At 30.5% G+C, this 24,628-nt stretch overlaps 1 protein-coding gene across 1 annotated transcript in view; it reads right to left on the reverse strand.

The window, feature by feature from the left end:
- Window positions 1–9,026: 9,026 nt before the first annotated feature.
- Window positions 9,027–24,628, reverse strand: part of rk (G-protein coupled receptor rickets) — a 354,008-nt gene continuing 338,406 nt past the window's right edge. The window contains exons 14-17 of the mRNA XM_075378867.1: window positions 22,394–22,686; window positions 20,690–20,881; window positions 17,656–17,850; window positions 9,027–12,898 (exon numbers count right to left, since the gene is read on the reverse strand). Coding sequence (XP_075234982.1) covers window positions 11,361–12,898; window positions 17,656–17,850; window positions 20,690–20,881; window positions 22,394–22,686 — 2,218 coding nt within the window. The 3' untranslated portion in view covers window positions 9,027–11,360. The remainder of the gene's footprint in view (window positions 12,899–17,655; window positions 17,851–20,689; window positions 20,882–22,393; window positions 22,687–24,628) is intronic.

A 24,628-nucleotide genomic window follows, 5' to 3' on the forward strand; every position in this document is an offset into this window, starting at 1 on the left:
TGTTAATTTATTTTCTTCTTCCTTCCATAAAGTTTTTCAGTCTTTTTTATTATGCCCTCTAAGAAGTCTAGGACGATCAAAGTGTTGCTAAGCGTAGCTGAGTTTCACAAGAACAAGAAACCAAAAAGGAAAGAAATCAGTGCATGAAGGTTGAACAAGCGAGAAATGCAAACATTTCTCACAACCATGAGCCTAACGAATCAGTTAGGGGTGCAGGGGATGGAGCCCTTTGGTTAGACGGTCAGGCCAATGAAGCAAGCCCTAACCGGCTAGTATGAGATTAAAAATTTGTGTATCATAAATCATGAAGTAGTGATTTTTTTATTTATTCACTAAAATTTTAATTTTTCACCCTATTTTTCTTATGATGAGAATTGAAGTTTTATGCAGTGTATAAAAAATACCAAGCACCACTGGTATTTATAGTCTATTCATTGACTCTGAAAGGCAGAGATATAGCCGCTTCATTGTAGATGTTGACACTCTAAAACATGATATATATAAGATTATTATATTCATAAATAGTTATTTTGTTCTAGTAAGTACATTATAATAACTTCAGGAAAGGTAGGGTAGGTGTGCTACTTTGTGGATAAAAACAAGGAACTGTCAGAGCATCAAGCAATTAAGTGAGAGCAAGGGAAACTATGATGTAATGTTTGTCATAGCACAGAATTAATTATAAAGTAAAAATTAGACATTATTCAATTTTAAAACTATAAATACATAAATAATAAAAAATTGCGTAAATGAAGGTACTAATTAAAATAAGTACAAAAAAAATAAAAATGTTGATATAAAATATTTTTGAATATTTATTATTTTTACAAAGTGTATTGCCTAAACAAAGATATAGAAAAGATTATCTAACTATTCACAGACATTGTAATGGTGGTAATAAGATGGGATATTGTGTAATTTACTGTTAATTTGTTAATGGAAAATCTTTTTGCAATTTATTTAAATTAATAATAGGACTGTACTAAGGTGATTCCTTATACATCAAAGTATTATCTTGAGTTACATGAAAACAGTTTTTTTATCTAGTTTGATTGATGGTTATTTATAATTTTTTTTAAAGAATAATTGTTTTTTGTTTTTACCAAGGTTTGGCATGTTTCTGTTGCCTATAAAGCAATACTTCTGGATGTTTAATTAAATGTGAAATTTGTTTGGAATTATTCTGTTTTCAATGAAGTCAAACTGTTCAGTATCACTCTGAATCGTCTTAATAAAAGGTCATTATAGTTATTAAACATTTATTATATATATATATGTGTATGTGTGTGTGTGTGTATGTGTGTGTGTGTGTATGTGTATCCTATCTGAAGAACATCATCTCTTGGGCTGACTCAAAAAGTCAGAATGAGTTTTTAAGATATAAAAATTGGCTGTGTCAGATACTTGTTTGGCTGCTCATAAGTTTTGAAAATTAAAAATGTTAACTTATCCTTATGTTTGTATTTATGAATATTTAATCTTTGCTAAAAAGAATGTTCACTTATTATTAAAAATGAATAATACTCACCTTTATCGTACCGTGCCATGAAACTGTTTTCATATAACTTAATATAATATTCTGGTTATGAGAAAAGGTCATATTATTCTTCAAAGTTACATAATCATTTAAAAAATCTTCCCACCAATTTATTTAGAATATAATAAAAAGATTTTCTTCTATATAAACAATAATACTGTGTTAATGAATTGTTAAGATCAGTAATACTAATGAAAATGATAAAACCTTGAATTCTTTGCATCCTGTTTATTATGCATGCTCAAGTAATTTTCATTAATGCTTTCAGAGTTGTGAATTATTTTGTTATTTTTTGTATTTAGTATCGTCTCATTTATGCTAACATTATTTTCCATGTGTTAATAGATTAAATAAATATGGATCAAATTTATATTTCATTTTACAATTAATTGTGCATTTTACGGTGCTGCTCTAATCAAAGTTTTACCGTGATTTTCTTTTATTCTATTAAGATAAATGTTTGAGCAGTTCCTTTTTTTCCTCTGTGAAATATATTAAAAATATATTTTTCCCTGTTCACTACTGACGTGATATATATATAATTATTTTTTTGTTATCAATAATAAAAAATTTATTTATTCATAGAAAACCATGTGTTTACACTCATGGATAAGAAAGAATTTTTAAATTATTAAATATTGTTCTAATGATTCATATTGATAGTTTCCAAAAAAAATGATCTTCAATAGCTAATTTTTATATCTAATAGCTTGCTGTAACGTTTTGAATGAGATGCAATAGATGGATACATTCCAGACAGAAATGTACGTTAACATTATATAATTATTACCATTAGAATTTATAAATATGTAATAAAAACACATAATTACATAATTTTGCTAAACGTTTACCGTGTTGTTACATACACAATAAATATTGTGTTATGATAATATAATAATATGCTGATATTTTAATTATTTAGATATGTAAATTAAATTAAACAAAGATAAATGATATTTTTATTATGATTTATAATCTAATGAAGTGTTAATTCTTTCCGTATTATTTTACTTTTCTAACCCCGATGATTTATTACAGTTCAAGTTAACGACAACAATCGTTATGTTTTCTCACACTACTTTTCTATATCGCAACAATTTACACACTTTTTACATAACTTCATGTGAGCTGGAATCTTCTGCTAAGATTTGTATACTCTATGTGTCAGGATAGTCGAGAAGTTATATTTTAACGCTAACGGTTCCAGTCTGTTAGATTCTAATTAACGTCACATCCTAATGTAGTAAGCCATGGATATAACAGGTTACATGTGCATTGATTATATAAATAAGGGAAACATGCCTGAAAGATGTATGGAGTATAAGGGTGTATGTAAATAAAAATATCTCAAAATTCCTGAAGTATTGGATAAAGTGAATAAAAAAAGCATTTATTTTTAATGGCCTGTTTTTAGCAAAACTTTGCTTCATGTGAATAAAAATAAAAAATTTCTGTTTTTGCATATTCCAGTAATATTTACTGCACTGCATAGTGTTTACAGTAAACTACAAATAAAAAAGTTTTATATTTTTAAATATTTAAAATGAGTTGAATAAATATTCCTTTTATGTTTACTTTTAAGTCGATATAATATCCATTTAATAATGCTACTACAGACCAAGTTGAAAACTAGAAAGGAGTGTTTGTTTCGTAAACATGGTTGTTTTTATGATACGCAAGATCATAAAAATTATTATTAACTGCAAAGGACTATTATCTCATATGATTGTAGATGATTACTACATTTCCAAATGTAGTTCCTTTCAATTATCTTTTAACCAGAGCCAAATGAAAGATGAGAAGGTGCTGTAGAATTATTTTTAAGATGTCTTGTCGATCCTGGCTTTCAATTGCCATAGGAGAGGACTTTAGTATATATACTAAAGTCCTCTTTACAAAGAGAAGTTGCTAGACATGCTAATAATTTGTTGCTTTTTAACAAAGCTGTGAAGAAAAAATAATCCCGGCATTATGAATAAGGTCCTTTAATTAATACAGGTCTCACCCTACCCAATATAAGTGAAATGGTGGCCAAACTGAGCGGTGAATCAAAGTGGTTAAGATTGTTTTTAAGCTAACTTTATGCTTTTTATTTAGAATGCATAAAATGATACTTGTTTAGTTTTTTAAACCAGTTTTTTTTTTATTTTTATGTAATGTTAACACAGATAGAAATACCCTTTTTTATAATTTTTGGTAAACTGATTGTTTATTTATTAGTTGATTAATACTTTTCATTTAAGTTTTGTAATTATATTTTGTTTTACTAATTCCTCATGATATGTGTTTAATGTGTGAAATGTGCAGCGAGTTTTTTTATATATTAATAGGTTTTGTAAATCATTCTTGAGTATTTGTTTATCTGTAACTTTTTTTAATAATTATTATTTTTTTGTTACTTTCATTAAGATGGAGTGTGATATCATAATTAATAATAATTATATGTTATAACTTTCAAACATAATGTTTGTTATAAATGATATAATGTTTACATTGATAAATAATATACGTATTAAACTTTTAGAATAAGATTTTTTTGCGAAATATATATTTTTTTAAAGAATATATAATGTATTATTTATAATCTATTATCAATTTTGTGTGAAGTAAAGGTAAATTACACACTTTTTTCTTTTCATTATATCGATGTACTTTTGAACAAAAATAATATGCGTTATCTTTCAAATAAACATTTATCCACTCAAAGCAGATGAAAAATTAAAAAACTAAGTTTTTCATTTTCCACCTCTTATATAAATATATATCGCATGTATAAAATCATTAATATTTATTTAAACAGATAAACAGAAAATAATTTTGAGTGTTGATCTGTTAACATGTAAGTACTGATTATTTTATCCATGATGTTTGCACATATCTTACGTTATTTTATGAAAAAAAGTATATATAATTGTAAAGAATAGAAAATTATGGGTCTTTTGAAAACACACATTATATTTATATAAAATCCATACATATTTTAAGGTCTTTTAATATCTAAAATATTCATTTTAACCTTTAATTGAGGGTTACATTAAATTTATTCCAGTTATCAGTTAAAAAAACATAAATTTTATCTATTAGGCCTAATAATAATAATACTAAAAAAATACTAAATCAATAACTAATAGAATTACTGATAAAAATTATACAACAAAAAAAAATAATAAAAAAAGAACTCCTGGAATTTATAATTAATTATACTTTTATCTGGGATAAGTAAATAAAAATCATTATTCTGTTATAAGATGGACCTAAACATAGGTGAATATTACTTGTAATTCAAGATTTTGTAGAAAATATTTCTATGAATGAGCTAGTGGCTAATGGTTCCTAAGCTTTGTATTGCGTATGGACTTCAGGCTGATAATAAATATATTCAACATTCACTTAAATTCTTACAGTTTTAATTAATAATTGGACGGTCATGTAATTTTTTTTCCTTGTACACCTGCAGTTCTTAATAAAATTAAATAACAATTATAAGCCTTTAAAATTTTTTTTAATAATATATGTTTTATTATATTTTTCGGTTATTTATTTCAATAAGCAATAATTAAACACAAGTATAAGAAAGAATATCTGTTTATTGGCAGAATGTCAGGCAACATGATTTTTTCAAATTGTAATGATGCATTTAAAGGTATTTATGAAAAATAAAATAAATCTTTATTATTATCATATAGTAAAGGTTTAATACACTATCTTATGCAAATTAATGGAAACACTTAACTGTAAAGGGAAATTTCTTTTAAGTTGGTCACACTGTTGTTTTCAAGGCCGCCTTTGTTGGTAATTAATAAGCTGTACTCACAGTTGTTTATTTTTTATAATCTACTCTGAATTTAAGCATGCAGTATAATGTAAAGTTATTAATTAGATTTAAACTTTATATTGAGCATGTTTAGTTACTACTTTACATCGTGTAATTTTTTGTTGTGACATTTGATTTAATTTCTTACTAGCTTTTGCACAAAAAATGAACCGATATCACAACTCTATGAAAATTATTTAATGTCACAGTGTCAAATTGCAGCATACTGTGGTGTTTAACTGACAATTCCATTATTTGCTGAAAAAAAGAAACTGATTTTATTGAGTCATGAAGAAAGTGTGGCAAAAAAAGAGAGACTACTAAAAGAGAAATATTGCTGACTAGATTATCTAAAGTTGAGCCTCAAAAATCAATCTTCAAAGGGATCTTCACAGGAAAATGGCTGGCTTTGATACTGAAATTTATGATTCAACTGTGCAAAAAGGATGACATGACATCAGTTGAAGAAACAGTTCCTGTCAGGAAATAAGAGGAAAAAAGAAATTGCAATGGATGTCTAATCCATTTACATCATAGTCTATATGATGTAAATAGCAACTTTTGAAGAATGGTCAAAATGTTTTTAGAATTTTTTCAGATGAAAAACTTCATGGTCTTGTTTCTATCAAAGGAATGATGAATAAAGAAAAATATACAGTGATTCTACCTGTTGTGGAAAAAACAGATCTCTATCTCTAGTGAAAAGTAAAAACGTTAAATTTTTACATTTTTATGTAAATGAATAATATCATTGACATAAAATAAATTTAGATTATATATTTTACAATGAATAATATGATGATAATGGAAAATCTCAAAAGCACTATTTATTTATTTATTTTTTTCTGATTTATTAATTTGCACCAGAAGCTTACAAAAGAAGCTTGTATGTGGAAAAATTTAATTTTTTAGCATATGAAAAATGCCATGGTCAACTGAGATTTGAACTCAGGACCTTTGGTTGAAAGGCCAAAATGTTACCACTTTCCATGGAGATCGGTTATATTTTAATAAGTATTCTTACATACACAATTTTTACACCCTTTTTTGATACCTATAAGCAATTTACAATTATAATAACAATTCTGCAAAGTAGACAATTGCAGTCTTGCGCAAATTAATGTGAACAAGAAGTAATTTTTAGTTAGTTATGCTGTATCATTGATTCCGGATGTAGTAGAGCTGTTTCCCTCTATTTCAAGTATTGGCTGAAAATATTTTGTTTATTTTGAGAGGTTATGTATATCGCTTACCTACTTTATTTTGGTTTCTTTTAGTGTAAGTGATCTTGTGATTTCATTAATAAATTACAAAAGTAGTAGTATGGATTTAACTTCTAAGAAAAGCAAGATAATAACATTTTGATGAGCATACTCATATGATTCAAATACAGATAGCAGTAGAATGTAAAGTTAGTCTACATGTAGTTAATAAGATAATTAGACAAAATCTTGGGATGGGTACAATTTCAACCTGACGAAAAGGTCGCTGTGGAGGAAAATGTAAAACCACCTTAAAAGATGATGATATTTTACGTAGAATAAGTAAGATTAATCCTCAGAAAAATAGTTTTCAGTTACAAATTACTTAAAGACTTAGAATCAGCTGGTGTGAAAATTCACAACTCTCCTGTATGCAGAAGACCTTTGGAAAGCGATTGCAAAGCACAAAGGCCTATAAGAAAACACCTTCTTACAGGTGGAATAAGGAGGAAAAGGCTTCTTTGAGCCAAAAAGAACAAAAACTGGAGTGCTGAGACTTGGAGAAAAGTCCTTTTCTCAGACGAGAGTCGTTTTTTAGTTTAGGGTGTAATCATATCATGTGTGAAGAAGTGATGATGAGCAGGTTTCTCCAAAACAGCAAACAAGTTGTAAAAGTGTCCTTTAAAGAAGGTATTTTGGGGTTGCTTCAGCTACTTTGGACCTAAAATTTTAGTACCCTTCTGTGGGACAACGAACAGTGAAAAGTACATTCAATTATTGGGCCCTACCAGAACTTCAAAAACTTAGAAATTTACTTGGAGTCAACAACAATGTTTTTCAACATGTTTTACAAGAATGTGAAGACGTCTTCAAATCTTGTTGAATTTGGTCAACATTTGGTCCCCTGATTTGGTTAAAAAATCAGGGGACCAATTGATGAGTGGCACTCATCAAAGAATGTTAAAATTTTCATATCTAAAAGGAATTCAGCATTTGGACTGGACTGGAAATTCACCAGACCTGAACCTGATAGAAAATTTGTGGGCAATTGTAAAGAAAAGACTGAGAAAAATGGATTGCACTACCAAAGAGAAGATGATTTTTACTGTGATAAAGGTGTGGTTTTACAATCAAGAAATTAGAAAAATATGTAAAAAACATATAGATTCAATGCCTAAAAGAATTAAAATGCTTATTAAAGAGCGAGGAGGACGTATTAAATACTGTAATAAACACTGTACATTCTTTATATATAATAAATTTGATTATTTTTGAAAATATAATCTTGTTCGCATTAATTTGCACCAGATTGTAATAGACATTAAAATATGGTCTAATTTCTTTATTGTCATTAAATTTCAAGTTTCTTCGATAATTATTTAAGCAGTAATAGATGTTTAAAAAATATATATAGCTCTATCTCTATTAATTGAATCGAAATGATATTTTTAAAAGTAATGAATATTTATAAATATAATCATAGATTATTTTAGAATAGAAAAGCATGATGTTCTGTGCTAAATTAGAATTTAACTGGGTAACTGGGTAGAATAGTTAAACATTTTTAAAAAAGATCACAAAATTATTTAACCTCCTGGCTTAGTCTAGTGGTTAAACTCGTCATTGCAAAATTAGCTGATTTTTGAAGTCGAGAGTTCTAAAGTTCAAGTCCTTGTAAAGGCAGTTGCTTTTATATGGATTTCAATACTAACTGTGGATACAATTGTTCTTTGGTGGTTGGGTTTCAATTAACCACATGTCTTAGGAGTGGTCGGCCGAAGTCTGTTCAAGACTACACATTTACCAGTATATTTACAATTACACGACAGACTGTGCACAGATGCCTTTACATCATGTCACTATGCTGTTACTCTGTAACCTGGCATAAATAAATAAAAAATAAGTCGAAATTATTGATTTTAAATCAGTACCTCGCTAAAACAGTTCAAAGAGGAAAACGGCTGAAATACTAAAGATCCTGAATTTAATTCCTAGCTTGGAATACATAACTGATCTAATAGAAAAAAAATCACATATTTAAGAAAAAAGAAAAACAGATCACAAGTATATTATTCCAGAGTTCTTTTTTTTAATTATTGTTAGTTAAAATTAAAATAAATATAAAAATTATGAAATATATTACTAAACAAATAAAATAATTGGATTTTAGATGTACAAATTTTTAAAATAACTTTTAAATGAAAGTAACATTTAGAATTATACTAGCTCTAAAAAATTGAGCAATAACATTCATTCACAATAATAAATACACACAAAATAATTTACAAAATAATAAATATTTAATTAAAAAGAGCATTACCAAAGTATTCTCATTACAATACTTTCCATTCCTACAAATAAAAATGAAATTTTTGGATTTTATTTGATCAGGTGGATTTACAAACAAAAACTTGTCTTTAAATATTTATAATGTTCATCAATATTCATAGAAAACTTTTTTTTTTAATTGTGGTTTAGATTTCTATTTAGTTAATAAATCAATATTGAATAACCGGAGGAAATGAAGTAAATCAGATATACTGTACATTATAAAAGACAAAGCCTGTCATTAGAATTTCATACTTCATCAGTGCAAAGTAATAAAAAATTGAGATGAGGCTAGTTACAAGAGTAAGTTTCATTACGACGAAAAGGTTAATATGCAGCAAGAATTGAGCTTGAACTTGAAAGTTTCTTTAGCCAAATGCTATATCTTTCCTAATTTTCTTTATGGAATGGAGGCATAGCTCCTGAACTCCACAATCATTAAAAAGCTTTACTCTTTTGGATTTATGGGAACGTTTAAGAATATTTCAGGCAAATCGAATCACAAATGGTTAAGTTTTGAAATGAACAGGAAAGTGAACAGAAATTATAAAAACAGTTAAGAACTCTAAACTATTAAATCTTGATTGCATAATATCAGGGATAAAATATGCTACTCTACTCTATGCAGGGAAAGTTCCAAGGAAGGAGAGATATAAGAAGAAAAAGATGAGTATCCCAGCTAAGTAATCTGACAGGGTGATAAGTGACTTGTTACGAGCAGCAGCTTCTATAATTAAGGTCACGGTCACGATGATAATTCCAGAATTCCAATGCAGAAGACAACACTTGAAGAAAAAGAATATATACTATATAAATACTATCTATGTCGAAGATAATCTAAGCAAATTTTTAAAATCTTGGTAAAATTCAATAAAAAAGTCTCAATATAGATTTTTAGTATAATGTTTATTGCTTTTACATTTAAAGTGTTCTAACTTTTGAATCCTTTGTGGTAGAACTCAATATCATTTCTGATAAACTCAAAAATATCCCTGTTAAAGAAATCTTTTATGTCAAAAATCCTTTGTTACAGGGTCTGAAAAAGTAAGGAGGGGAAATTGGGTACTTTTTAACTTAGTAAAGGCTGTGACATTTTCAAATAACTTTCAAAAAGCTTATGTTTAAATTTAAAAAAAAAATAAATCTACAACAAAGTGAGCTATTTTTTTTTTTGTCTTCAGTCATTTGACTGGTTTGATGCAGCTCTCCAAGATTCCCTATCTAGTGCCAGTCGTCTCATTTTGGTATACCCCCTACATTCTACATCCCTAACAATTTGTTTACATATTCCAAACGTTGCCTGTCTACACAATTTTTTTTTCCTTCTACATGTCCCTCCAATATTAAAGTGACTATTCCAGGATACCTTAGTATGTGGCCTATAAGTCTGTCTCTTTTTTTAACTATATTTTTCCAAATGCTTCTTTCTTCATCTATTTGCCGCAATACCTCTTCATTTTTCACTTTATCCACCCATCTGATTTTTAACATTCTCCTATAGCACCACATTTCAAAAGCTTCTAATCTTTTCTTCTCAGATACTCTGATCGTCCTAGTCTCACTTCCATATAAAGCGACACTCCAAACATACACTTTCAAAAATCTTTTCCTGACATTTAAATTAATTTCTGATGTAAACAAATTATATTTCTGACTGAAGGCTTGTTTCGCTTGTGCTATTCGGCACTTTATATCGCTCCTGCTTCATCCATCTTTAGTAATTCTACTTCCCAAATAACAAAATTCTTCTACCTTCATAATCTTTTCTCCTCTGTTTTCACATTCAGTGGTCCATCTTTGTTATTTCTAATACATTTCATTACTTTTGTTTTGTTCTTGTTTATTTTCATGCGATAGTTCTTGCGTAGGACTTCATCTATGCCATTCATTGTTTCTTCTAAATCCTTTTTACTCTCAGGTATAATTACTATATCATCAGCAAATCATAGCATCTTTATCTTTTCACCTTGTACTGTTACTCCGAATCTAAATTGTTCTTTAACATCATTAACTGCTAGTTCCATGTAAAGATTAAAAAGTAACGGGATAGGGAACATCCTTGTCAGACTCCCTTTCTTATTACGCCTTCTTTCTTATGTTCTTCAATTATTACTGTTTTTTAAAGAATGTTTATATATTTGCACTGATGAGGTACTCTGTTCTAAATTGAGGTGTCATTTTTCATTGTAAGCAACATAATTTAATATATTTTAGTAGCACTGTAACCATTAGGCATACAGTTTATTAACATAAATTACATTAATTTTTAGATATCTGGGCGTAAAACTTGGCCCAATTCCTCCAGTTTAAGTCACGATCAACTAAAAGAAAAAAGTGGCTATAAAAATGTATTAAAAAATCTATTACCATATTATGACAAATATTTGGATATGCTCTTTACCTAAACTAATAATTAAGTTACATACATACTAATACATAAATATAATATTAAACCGTACAGATAACATAATATTTATATTCATGAAGGTAATTTTTTATCACTAATTGGCGAATGTTTCTTGGAAGGTTGATGACTAGGAGGTTGTTGCTGAGAATTACTAGCAGTCGACAATTCAGGTGCAGGTGCCGTATGTAAAATCGCATAACAAGGTGTCGATTCATCGTCTTGTTGTACGCTAGTTTCAGCGGCCGACGGAATAGTCGTTAGAAATCTAACGGTCAATCGTGCAGGCGAACCGGGCGGTTCCGAATCGTCTTGTACGGCGCTTTGACGAGTAAGTCTCGGTTTAGAACGGATATCGCTCGAAGCGCTCGATCGTGATACGCGCGACATGGTTGTACTGGCTGTCGTCGCAGAACCTGACGAATCGTTTCTTGAACTGGATAGATTAGAATCCTGCGATGTTTTTCTCGTAACGATCCAAGACGACGCTCTTCGTTTCGGATCTAATAAACGCATCGGAATACCGCAATGATGGTGATTTTGTCTCCACGAATCCGATCTCGACGAACTGAAATTTTCACTCGAGGAAACCGATGAAGCTCGTTTATGCTGCTTCTGTTGAATTTCAGCGATCTGATAAGCATACTGATCGGATCGGGTATGACGTCTGTTATCGTTATCCCTTTGTAAACAACGCGATAACCAACTTAACTTTTTATACACCCACATTCTCGAATCTTCTTGTTGGGACGACTCGTCGCCCAAGAGTTTCATATTACAGCTGCAAGGTTGACAAGGCTGATGAGGATGATTGTGGTCTCTCGACGATCTATCCACTAAACTGTTTGTATTCGCCGGTGTCTGTCGATTACTGAAATTTGAACTGTGTCGACAACGTCCGATACCGCGCGTAACTCGTGATTCTTCGATAGCTTTACATATTAACACGCAATCCTTCTTAAACTGTTTCGTTAGAATAGCGTAAAGGAACGGATTACAACAAGAATTCAAAGGCAAAACGAAAACTGTAAACACTTTAGCCTGCTCTAATGTCACTAACTGAAGACCTAACGCGGCGGTTGTGGAGAAAAATGCGATCGGCGACCAACAAAGAAGATCAGTAAAAACTAATAACGCCATACGTTTTGCGATTCTTGAATCGTTTGAATTCCACGCCTGAGAACCACGAATTGCACAATACATCTTCAGATAACAGCCCATTAAAATAAGGAACGCAACACCGTTAATAAACATTAAAAATACAACGTAAAAAAGACTCCAAGGGCTCGTCGTCGTTTCAAACGGAAGGCATGTCGCAAATTTACGATAATCTGATATACCGAATAACGGTAATATAGCCATAACGATCGCAAACGTCCAACCGCATAACATGATATAACTGGCGTGTTTTAAGGATAATCTCTTGTTAAGGTGCATGGCATGTGTTATCGCATAATTCCTTTCTAATGTTATAACCGCTAGCGTATAAACAGACAGTTCTGAACTTAAAACACCAAGAAATCCGGCTAACTGACAACCAGCAGACATCTGCCACGGAATAGCATACATACGGAATTCACCGAGCGTAGAAGCATCGACCACTGCCAACATACCTGAAATCAAAGATTATAAAATTAAAATCATTAAGTATAAAGCGATAACCATGAATTATTAGCTATCAAAACTGGAAGAAAACCTTTCGTCAGCCATTCTTCATACGGCACTATATGAGCAATCATATGTAAACAACCTACCTGTTGGACATGTAACAAATTTCACTCAAGTCAGCGTTTCTCAACCATTCAGTATTTGCGACCAAATTTCAATCATAATTTTCATCGCCGTCCCCCTCTCATACAATAACAATATATACGATAATAATGTACTTTGAGAATTTTAACGCTAAAGTTACACTACGACCTTAATTACAAAACTTAAGAATTACCAAGAATAAATAAATTTATTGATATTTGGCAACACCGATACGCTACATTGACAAAACAAAATCGATGGTTCTCTATTGCTCTGTGTCTTACGTCCACATCATATCGGACATTCTCGTGGCTTGGCGAGAAGTTCCGATTTGTCTCAAACATTCTGGAACATCTGCGACCGTGTATAAATGATGCATCTCGTTCAATTCCAGCAAGGCTCAGTCGACTCGATCCTTCTATCGTGAATGTATATTTTTATAATTTGCGTGTTAATTGAAATTCACGGTATTAAATATTCACGGCAGTGGATTTATATAGAATCATGGATACATTTTTAAGTGAGCCTAAGCGAGCGTTAGGCGATAGTGAAACATCAAGTGCACAGACGAGCGTGGTTCCGAAAATAAAATCAAGAAAATATTCTCAAGAATAAATAAATTTTAGGTTTACTAGTACTGAACTAAATGAAGAAGAAAAGCCCCTGTGTGTCATTCACTCAAAAATTTGGCAGCAGACAGCATGAAATCTAATAAACTTAAATGACATTTGGAAACGCTTCATAGTGAGTATGTTAACAACTCTCCGAGAATTCTTTGAATTAAAATTAAAATCATATGAAAAGCAAACATCATTTAAAAAAAAAATTTCTGAATGAAAATGCTTTACTTGCCTATTACAAAGTTTCATGTAAAATATCGAGATGTAAAATGCCTCCGCAGTTGAGATTATAGAAACTATGTTTGGAGATAATTTTGCCAAACAACTGCAGTCCATACTTCTATCAATTGATACTGTTGCCTGTCAAATCTCTGACACATTGCATGATCAACAAAAAAAGTTCTGGCTTCCAAAGAAATGAGTCCAGGTCTGAATATTGTGCTAATGATGGTTGTAACCATAGTAAATTATATAAAAATGAGACCCTTAAAATCAAGAATATTTTCTACACTTTGTAAAGACATTGGTACAGTACAATCAGCATTACTGTTTTATTGTGAGGGAAGATGGTTATCACACGTGGGAAATTTTTACAATGTGTTTATAAATTAAGAGATGAAATCGCAATTTTTCTAGAAAAGGAAAACCGACCAGTAGCCGATAAGTTTTGAGATTGTTTACTTGTGATGGAATTGAGCTGCTTGGTCAACATATTTGAGAAATTAAATACTTTGAATCTTCAACTCTAAGGAGCAAATATACATATGTTGGATACTGGTAATAAAGTTAATGCTTTTTGTAGAAAATTGGAATTGTGTAGCAGAAATTTAAAGCAAAAAACCTAGAAATGTTTGCAAATGTGGATGAATGTGTTAAAACTTACAAGACTGAAGAATATCTGAAAGATGTTTTTATAACCACTGAAAATTATTTAGCTGTTGGCAAAGAATTTTAAAAAGTATTTTCCTGCCGACATCAACTTGGTAGCAAGTTATAAGTGAGTTAGGGGTCCATTTCAAAATACTCCCAAAGGGCTACCAACTGCCGAAGAAGAAATCTTCATAGACTTTACAGTAAGTGGCGAAATCAAAAGATAATTTAGTTGTAAACCATTCTTTGAATTTTGGTCAGGTGTGGTTGATGAGTTTTCTGCACTGAAAACAAGAGCATCTGGTATACTATTATCATTTTCAACATTCTACCTTTGTCAAACTGGATTTTCTGCGGTGGGTGCTTTGAAGACAAAATATAGATCTCGGGTAAATATGGAAAAAGAATTCAGAGCGTCTATTTCTTATATTAAACCTTCCTTTGAAAAAATTTCAGGCCCAAGGGTGTTTCTAACATTTATTGAACTTGTTTTTAATTTAGAATTGATAAGTTAAGAATTATATTGGTGTAAATGTGTATTTTATTATTTATTATGTCAGAATGTATTTTGTTTTGCTTTCCTTTCAATAAATTAATAAATTTTTTTAATAATATTTTCTTTTTGATAAGCTCATGCTCCCCCTAATGGAGTGTGCTCCACAGGTTGAGAAACACTGCTCTAAGTTATTATCTTACAACAGTAGGTGTTTTCAACTATGTATAAAAGTGTAAGATCTCAATGCTTCAGTGACAGCTTATTTAAAGGCAATGCATCCATCAAGTGGTTAGTTGTGTGCATGCATGCGTGTGTTTATGTGTGTGTGCATGTGCACATATCACTGCTAATTATCCCTGAAAGGGTTAGCAACTATGACATCTGATGTTCTATCCTATGATGTTCCACAAGTCACTATAAATCTAATGTGGGTTTTTGATTTTGGACCTCATAGGCAGTTGCATCCCTTGTTTGGGTAGGAAATAAAAATGTAGCATTTATAACCCTGGATCAGCAGACCAGGATATATTTTAATCAAGCAGAACATAAGAATTAGCTGGAAGACAATATCAATGATCCTTTAGGGTTAAAATATAAAAGCCTCAAACTACTCATCTACCAAACAGTACGTTTTATAATTCTTAGGACTAGAAAAACTTTTTTTTTATTTTATAAAGTTATAATTTAAAATACAAATAAATCTGACATAGATTTTAATCATAAATATATTTATCGTAAATTTTAAATTATTAATATATAACAAATGATTAAAAATTCAGTAAAATCAAATAATACAAATATTACAATACTACAGTTTAATACTGTAATTATTATTACAGAGGGTGTTCAAAAAGTGACGCAACCGTATGGAAGAATGTTTCCTTCTTTTGTAGCATTGATGAAAATTGAGGAAAAATGTGTTGCACAATGTAGCACAGAATATTCATTGTTTCCTAATACATTAGAAGTGCCAATTATGTCCAGACCTAGAATGCCTTCACAAAAAGGTATGGTGTGGATGCACCAAACAAGTCCTCCAGCTGTATGATAAGTTCAAAGAGCCAGGGAATGCAGCAGATGCAGCCAAAAAAGGTAGATTAATAGCACTAACACCAGAAAAGTCGATCAACATGCAAGCCGCATATTCTGTTAGTCCCAAGAAGTCTGTGTGACGCCTAACTAACTGGTCCAGTCTCTTCATCGGTACTACCCACATGGCATTGCAAAAGTGTTTAAAGATGCATCCGTACAGAATTAGTGTTGCTCACGAGTTATTACCCACAGTCACTGGAAAATGTGTAGTTTTATGTCAGCGATTCATGTCATCTGTAGCGCCAGATGAGAAAGAACTCAATGATTGGTTGCAGTCTGACGAGGCACAGTTCCAACTTGATGGAAATGTGAATGCATCACAGAATTCATCCATTTGGTGTAGGGAATATCCACATCGGCTGCACGAGTCCCCTCTGTATGGATAAAAAGTGGGTGTTTGGTGTGAAATGTCACATAGGCGAATCTTCATGACATTCTTACATGGCGCAGTGAATGGTGAGCACTACATATAGATGGTGCAACAATTTGTTAACACTATACCTGCAGATCAGGTAGAGTACACATGGTTTCAATAGGACAATGCTACAGCTCATATAGCCAACAACACTATGACTTTCTTGGATCAGTGTATTGATAGACAAGTGATTTTGAAGGGATTGTGGCTCCCCTCGGTCTTCTGATTTATCCCCTCCTGACTTTTTCTTGTCGGGATACCTTAAAGATGCTGCTTACAAACCTCAACCTCACACTATTCTCGAATCACACACCAAAATTGAACGATGTGTTTCTGCAATTCCTCAAAAAACTTTACAACATGGGTTTAAGAGCATGCAATGTCGTATTCAATTACGTGAATCGCATAATGGAGTCCACTTTCAACAATTATTGTAACTTATTCATTTTCCCATAAGGTTTCATCACTTTCTGAACACTGTATTATTATTTATATATTAATTTTTATTAATATTCAAAATATTTATTAAAAATGTTGTTTGGAAAGAAATTCTACATTCTTTCTTTTAGTTCATTGTATTTACTATTTAAGTACCCCATAATTAAGTGTAAATAATGTATAATAATCTAAAAATATTATTTTTTTATTTCTTATACTAAAGTTCATAATTTACGAAGCAATAGAGAATACTCAGGTAAATACAATTCTAATTTGTATGAGATTACGTTGTTATGAATCATTTAAAAGCAGTTATGATAGTTTCTCTGCCACCGTTTAGCTATCTGAAAGCTCTGTATAATACAAATATAAAATATTCTGTGAATACTAGGGAGTTTTTAAGCTCCAGCTAAAGTAAGGTTTAATTTTTACTTTTGACATAAATTCATTAAAACTAGACAAATAAATATAATACGCTTAATAATATTATTTCACCTCTAATAATGCACAAATACTGGCAAATGTTATAGAAAAGTTAATTCAAAATGCATACTGATGACTGCACTAATAAATTAATCAATAATTAAATAAATTCAATTAAAGGAAAACAAATTTATATGTATATATTTTATAACAAATTAATTAATAAAACTAATTACAATACAGAGATGAAGTAGTAATATTTACCGAGATAAACACCCATAAAGAAATCAGCTGCAGCCAAATTACAAACAAGAAAACGAGGCACATCGATTTTACTTCTTGAAAATATTAATACGAATACAACTGTACCGTTGCCGAGCATAGCCAATAAGAATACAACCCACACACCGCAACGTAATGTCCACCAATCAAACAAATCAACACATGGAAGAAATGGACCTGAAAAAATGAATTAATAAATAACTTAATTCTAATTATGAAAATATTAGTATAAATTATTTATATATTACACTGTTAATTAATGATATACAAGATAGGTTCAAAAAGTTCCCAGAATTTTCTCATACCATTAATCATACCATATTAATGAGGAAATTATTATTTGGTTTTTATGTTGCTAGCACTCTATCACAATACAGATGCTTCACAAGTTTCCTGTTTTGAATACAACACTAAAGCTGTTTTATTTCATATCATGTGTGTTGCAGCAAAAAATGTCAGGAACTATAAAGTCCGCAATTATAAAAATTTACTTTTTACTAAAAAAAATCATCATCAGAGACATTAGTGATGCTCAAACAAGAATATAAAGAATCAGTTGGCAATGAAGAAAACTAATTTGTTAACAAATTAGTTAACTGAAGAAACATATAGCATGTTGAAAATGTTAGAATAGACAGAAGAAAAACTGGTAAGAAATAGTGTCATTGTCTGTGACCACAAGAGTGGTTGCAGGTATTTAGTTTGGATAGAAGCGAAGGAAAAGTTATGTTCGAAGATGTTTACATATGCAGGATATTGTTCACAATGAATTCATTTCCTGAAAGAAAGATAATAAGGAAGTGAATAAGGAAATGTATATCGATATCCTTTGTTGTTTATTGGGTGAAGTCTGAAGGAGGCATCCTGAAAAATTGGAAACAAAGAACTGAATTGTTTTTGATGACGATTCATTGAAAATTGATCCATGCTTATTAAAGGATACCTAGCATGATACAATTCAACAATTCTGGAGCATCCAACATACTCTACAGCTGATGCCAGCTGATTTTTACTTCCTTCTTTGTCTGAAAAATTCTCTTTAAGAGAAAATACACAAGAAAGCTGATGGACAATGGGATGAAGCAACTGAAGACAATATCTCAAAATAGATCACAGGGGAGTGTTTCTAACAACTTTATAGATGTTGGCAAAACGTGTAATTGCTGAAGGAAACTACTTTGAAGGAATTATACTCTTAAAACTTTTTTCAGATAAGTAGTTTTTTGAAAACTACACTGATTCTCAGCTTCTATGATGGCATCAGTATTCTTTTTATTTTTTTAAAATATTTTTTAAATACTTTTGTTTTATAATATTATCTGGAGTTAAATATGATTTAACTCATTTCATGATTATTTCATTTATTTTCACAACTGATTTTCTTAGTTTTTTTTTTTAGTTTTAGTTCTTTTATTTTTTTCTAAATTGACTTCTTGAATTTTCGAAAGAGATATTTGATTTAAATTTTACATTACTTATGACAATAATCTATCCAATGAAAGAAAATAATTACGAAAAATATTAAATAATGTAAACTAGTAACTGCACAAATATATAATATAAAGTACATAAGATAAAAACAAAATGTTTGATTAAAATAATGCGATAAATATAGTAAAACAGGTTCATGAAGCAGTTCAAATAACATAAGATAATGGGTGTTTTTAAATCTAAATCCTGCTGTAGAACATGCAATTGATGAGGGTTTTCAGCTGTCAGAAATCTGCAATTCTGCTTGTTTACACACCAGCTGATTTAGAAATGTGCCTCATCCGATATGAAAAGACTGTTATCAAAATTGGGGTCGTCATTGTTCTTCTCAATCATTTTATAACAGAATTGTTGTCGCATCACATAGTCTGATGGTTTCAGTTCCTGTACTACTTGAATTCTGTAAGGGTTAAACTTTAAATCACTACGGAGTATTTGGCGGATGGTTGTTCGATTTAGGTTCAATGCTGCTGCATGTTTTCTTGCCAATCGTTGTAGGCTCCATCCAATTGAGGCCCAAACTGCTTCAATGTTATCTGAGGTTCGTTGACCTCCTAGTGATTTCTTTTTAAGAGCTGAACCCATCTCCTTGAAATTCTCAACCCATGCCTTGATAGCATGGCAAGATGGAATGCGACCATGACATTCTAAATTGTAATGACGTCTGAATTCTCATTCAGCAGCAGTCTTACTGTCACCATTCTTGTGAAATGCTTTCACAGCAAATGATCATTGTGTACCGACTCACTGGTCCATGATTACTAAATGGCAGATATTTGTGCACAGAAGGATGCCACTCCCACCTTTCTACCAGCTCCTCAGGGCTGCCACTACTACTTTCAAAATTTCCCATTTTTGAGTGGCAAGCCACTCTGTAATATTCATTTATGTTACTTGGGAAAAACAGAAAAATGGGGATTGCTAAAAAAGTTGATTTCCCAATTATTTTCTAATCTTTCAGAAATAGACAGAATTATGTAAATTTATGAACTTTTACTACCTTCTGTTAGTAATGCTATTTGATTAATACACCCAAAATCTGGAACTAAAAGTTATAATTAATATTTTATTCAATTAATTAAGAATATTCTTTACTTATTACAAATACATCTTCATAAAATTAAGTTAACAGTGGCAAACGGCAAAATATGTGTATTTTACACATTTTGGAGTGGTAAAATTCATAAATTGAATAGAACAGTAAACTGTAAAACTGTTAACCTCTACAGTAGAGTGGTCTTTAATCCAAAAATTCTAAATTTAATTCATGGTTAAGTAAGGTTAATGTTTTTCATATTTAAACAATTTCACATATCAAATAATCATGAATTACCCTTCAAACTTCCTGAAGTAAAAAGCATTACTGATGCAGAAGATTAACAGAACTAATGAAAAACTGAAAAAATAATAAAAATAATTTCTATTTTTGATTGATAACTGAAATACCCAAAATAAAAATAAGAAATAAAACCTAGGACGGTTTAATAATAAAGAAAATAAAAAAAATAGATTAATTATGAATTACCGGGAGCAGGAAGGCACTGTATATGTCCTGGATGTGCATCGGTTTGGGATTGTTTACCGTTGGTACCACTGTTTTCTTGTTCTTCAAAATATTCTTCTACATATGCTGGTAAATTTCCAGGATATGTGAAGTCAGAACCAAAATTATCCCACAATTCATTAATTTGTGTACCAAATTTTTTACTCAGATTTTCTGGAACCAAAACAAAAAATATATAAATAATACAAAAATATTACACAATAAAACAAATTAATGTTGTAACAGAATTAATTAATTATTCTGAAAAAAACTGACGTACATCAAGAAATATCTCTGTTGCATACCAGCTACATAAATATACATTTAATTGCATTCCTTGTTGATAACATTTTGGAAATAGACATCAGATCATCATCCATTTATTTTATTTTATTTGTGCATTTGGAAATTTCTTTTGGAATAGATCTTTTCTGATTTTTACGTTTAATGATTCATTTTACTCACTTTACTAAAAATATTAAAAAAAAAAAAAACTTTTTGAACACTCTTTAGTATGCACAAAGAACACCTGCTAGTTGATGATTCAGTGAGAGAGGGCTGACAGATGGTGTTGCCCTTCTAAAAAGCTGTACCAATCACTCAACGTTTACTGAAAACTATCTAAAAAGTGGAAATTTTATTGAAAATTACTATACATATGTCAGTCTGCCTAATAGTAAGGAACCTTTCTGTAAAATTTCATACAAGTTGTTAAATTTTTCAAAGGTTTGACAAGACAAAGAACATTTTTCAAAAATGAATGAAAAATAATAAGTATATTAGTGGGTGATCAACAATTAGAATTATTGTGTTTGTTCTCTACTTTACAGGAAGACTAGGCAGCCTGTTTCAGCACTCATCTTTTCAGAGGTCTTCCTTTATCTCTTCTTTCATCGGGTTTGCGTTTCAGAATTTTATCTGGCATGTGTTCTTCCGACATTCTATTAATGCGGGCACACCAGTTCAATTTATATTACTTATTGGTCTCTAACAGAGCAGATATCTCTAGCTTATTCCGCACTTCTTCATTTCTCTTCCTGTCTAACCTAGTGATCCAATTGTTGCTCTCAGGAACTTCATTTCTGCTGACTGTATTAAAAAAATTGATCTTTTCATTTTGATCTACATCTTACTATCATATAATAATACAGGTATGGCAAATGTTTTGTAGAATTTATCCTTGTTTTTTTCTTTAAAAGTTCTATGACCAGTTGGTCTACACTTGAGTTGTTTAAAACTTCCTCATCTTTGAAAAACAACACTTCACATCCAAGTTAATTAAAATATGAAATTTTTTCTGATCTTTTTCCTAATCTGATATTTCCCTATAAAGGCTTCAATTTCAAAGTTGATATTTTCATCTTATATTTACAGCAGACCTTTTTTAAGATAAAAATTGCTTTCAGCAGATTAGAATTTAATACAACTAAATCTAAAGTGAACACTATTATGTAATTATCTCAATAATTTATAATAACAGGTTAGGTTAAAGAGGTAAAGAGTGATTGTATTTAATAATTTAAGAGATTAACTGTCTTGTGCTGTATAGGCTTAATGTAGCAGCAAGTAGTAATGTTAAATATTTTGAATAAGTTTGTGCTTTTAGGTCCAAAATAAAGATATTATTAACATAAATATTATATGCCAAAGTAATTAACTAAAGTAAGTAAATATTTAAATACTAACGTAATTGAGGCCATATATCTGTAAGGCTGTTGTTCCACAAACTCATATCAAACTCATTATCAGTTGGAAATAGAACAGCTTCATGAAGAGGTACACGAGGCGGTGGCTCAGCCGGTATTAAAGGTAGGAATGCGCAACAATGGTAAGCATATGATAATACTAATGTCTGTATACGAGGAAAACTTTCTGGTGGTGGGAATTCACGCAACCTTGGATTATTAAATGTTTTCAAATGAAGTAACCGATCCAGTCCAGCTGTCGGCAAACTTGGAAATATATTATTCCCAAGATTCCTGTAATCAAAAATTAAAAGTAAAAAAAAAAAATTTATGAATACCTCACAATTACATTTTATTTTACCATATAAAAATTTATCTGTAGTACTGTTCTTAGCATGAGTAAGCACTGAATTTTAAGCATAAAAATCCTCTTTTAACAATCTAGGGATTATTAATTAAATTAATTTTCTGTTATTTTTACCTACATAAGAATACTAAGAATAACTATGTCTAATTTCAACTTTCTAGCTGTTTGATATATTTTTTTATTTTTGGTTTTTCTGGGCTTTTGTGTTATAATCTCCTGAACACAATATATTTTTTGTAAAAAATATATGTTAAAAAAAGGGCAATTAAAAATTAATTAAAAACTAAAAACCCAGCAACAAAAGACACATCTTCAAAGTAAAAAGCCTGTAATGCATGCTAAAGTGCAAATCTTTGTGCTAAAAGTACAAAGATATATTGCATTATTTATCTCAATTAAAATAATAAAAGTAACATCTGCTTTACAGCAAATGGCATAAATAATTGAAACACATTACAATAATTTATATATTTGATTATAAATGGACGGCCTTAAGAAATCATAATCAGACTTTCATTATCCCCTAGAATAGTTTGCACGTTCGCCCCTACTTTAAACTTGCAACACAATGCCGCATGACAGATACAATCCACAGGGATGTGATGCACTATTAGTTGGCAGTTGCAGTGGGCACTAACTGTTACATTTATTTGATCAACAGATATCCATGAGTGAGCCTATTGTGCCCTATTCACAAATGGTAGATAATAACCTCCCCTCGACAGTTATTTCTGCATGAGGAGCTTCACAGTGACATAATGTTCTTAACTGGGTGAAGTTTAATGCTTATGGTAGCATTCCATTCACTTTGCCGCTTGTCATGAACCACCCTCTTCAGGAAACAGACAAGATCATTGGAAGCAAGACAAGATTGGTGAAAGGAGGCTGAAAATAAGCCTCTTTTTTCCGCATTATCAGCACGCTCACTGTCTGAAATCCCAATATGGCTGGGGGTCCAGCAGAAGCTCATAGTTGTATTAGCGAAATAACACACTCAATTTCATAGATAACAGGGTCGTCTGGAGTACTAATTGCCACTCATGGCACTCATGTTCAGGCATGTACATGGCCTGAACATGGCAGTGTAAGGCACTCATGGTGTCAGAGAAAACAAATACATGTCAAAATGTTGGACTAATTATATTTAAGGCCTTATTAATAACAAAAAGCAAGCGATGAACATAATGGCGATGCTGGAGAGGCCAAACATGTACGTTCTGTTGCCAACCACTAAAGCACAACCCACAGAGTTAATGTTTTTTGAGCCATCTGTATAAACTGTAGCATCAGGATTCAGGCTATTTACAATGTTATAAAATTTGTTTTGCAAAATAACCGGTTTTGTGTTCTTTTTAATATACTGACAAAGATCAAACCAGTAATTAACAAGGGAAGGCTTCCAAGGGGGTAATAAAATGATTAATAATATCTAGCTGTTTGAGAATTGTCTGTTTGAAGAATCAATCATCGTTGAGTCTGTAATAATGGATTTCCCAAATATGAATCACATAGATTTAGTACCTATTCAGTACAAAAATCCATTGTCAAATAAACTGTTTCAGAACTTTTGAAATATGAAATGGATAATCTACTTTTCCTACTTTTTTCATTTAATAAAGAAAATTTCACAATGAAATTTTTTTAAATTTTTTTCATGTTAATAAAGAAGTAAAAAAAACTTTAAAAAATTTTCATAAAATTTCATAATTAGTATATAAGTTTATAAAGCACAGAGTTCATTATGGATTAAACATTTCCGTAGAATTAGGGAAGCCACTGTAGTTTGGATTATTAAAATACGATTATTAAATTGTATTATGCACAATACAATGTTTTTCAATTAGGATACATTACATAATCCATGAAAAT

This window comes from Lycorma delicatula, chromosome 11, assembly GCF_047948215.1.
Source record: "Lycorma delicatula isolate Av1 chromosome 11, ASM4794821v1, whole genome shotgun sequence".
Taxonomy (NCBI): Eukaryota; Metazoa; Arthropoda; class Insecta; order Hemiptera; family Fulgoridae; genus Lycorma; species Lycorma delicatula.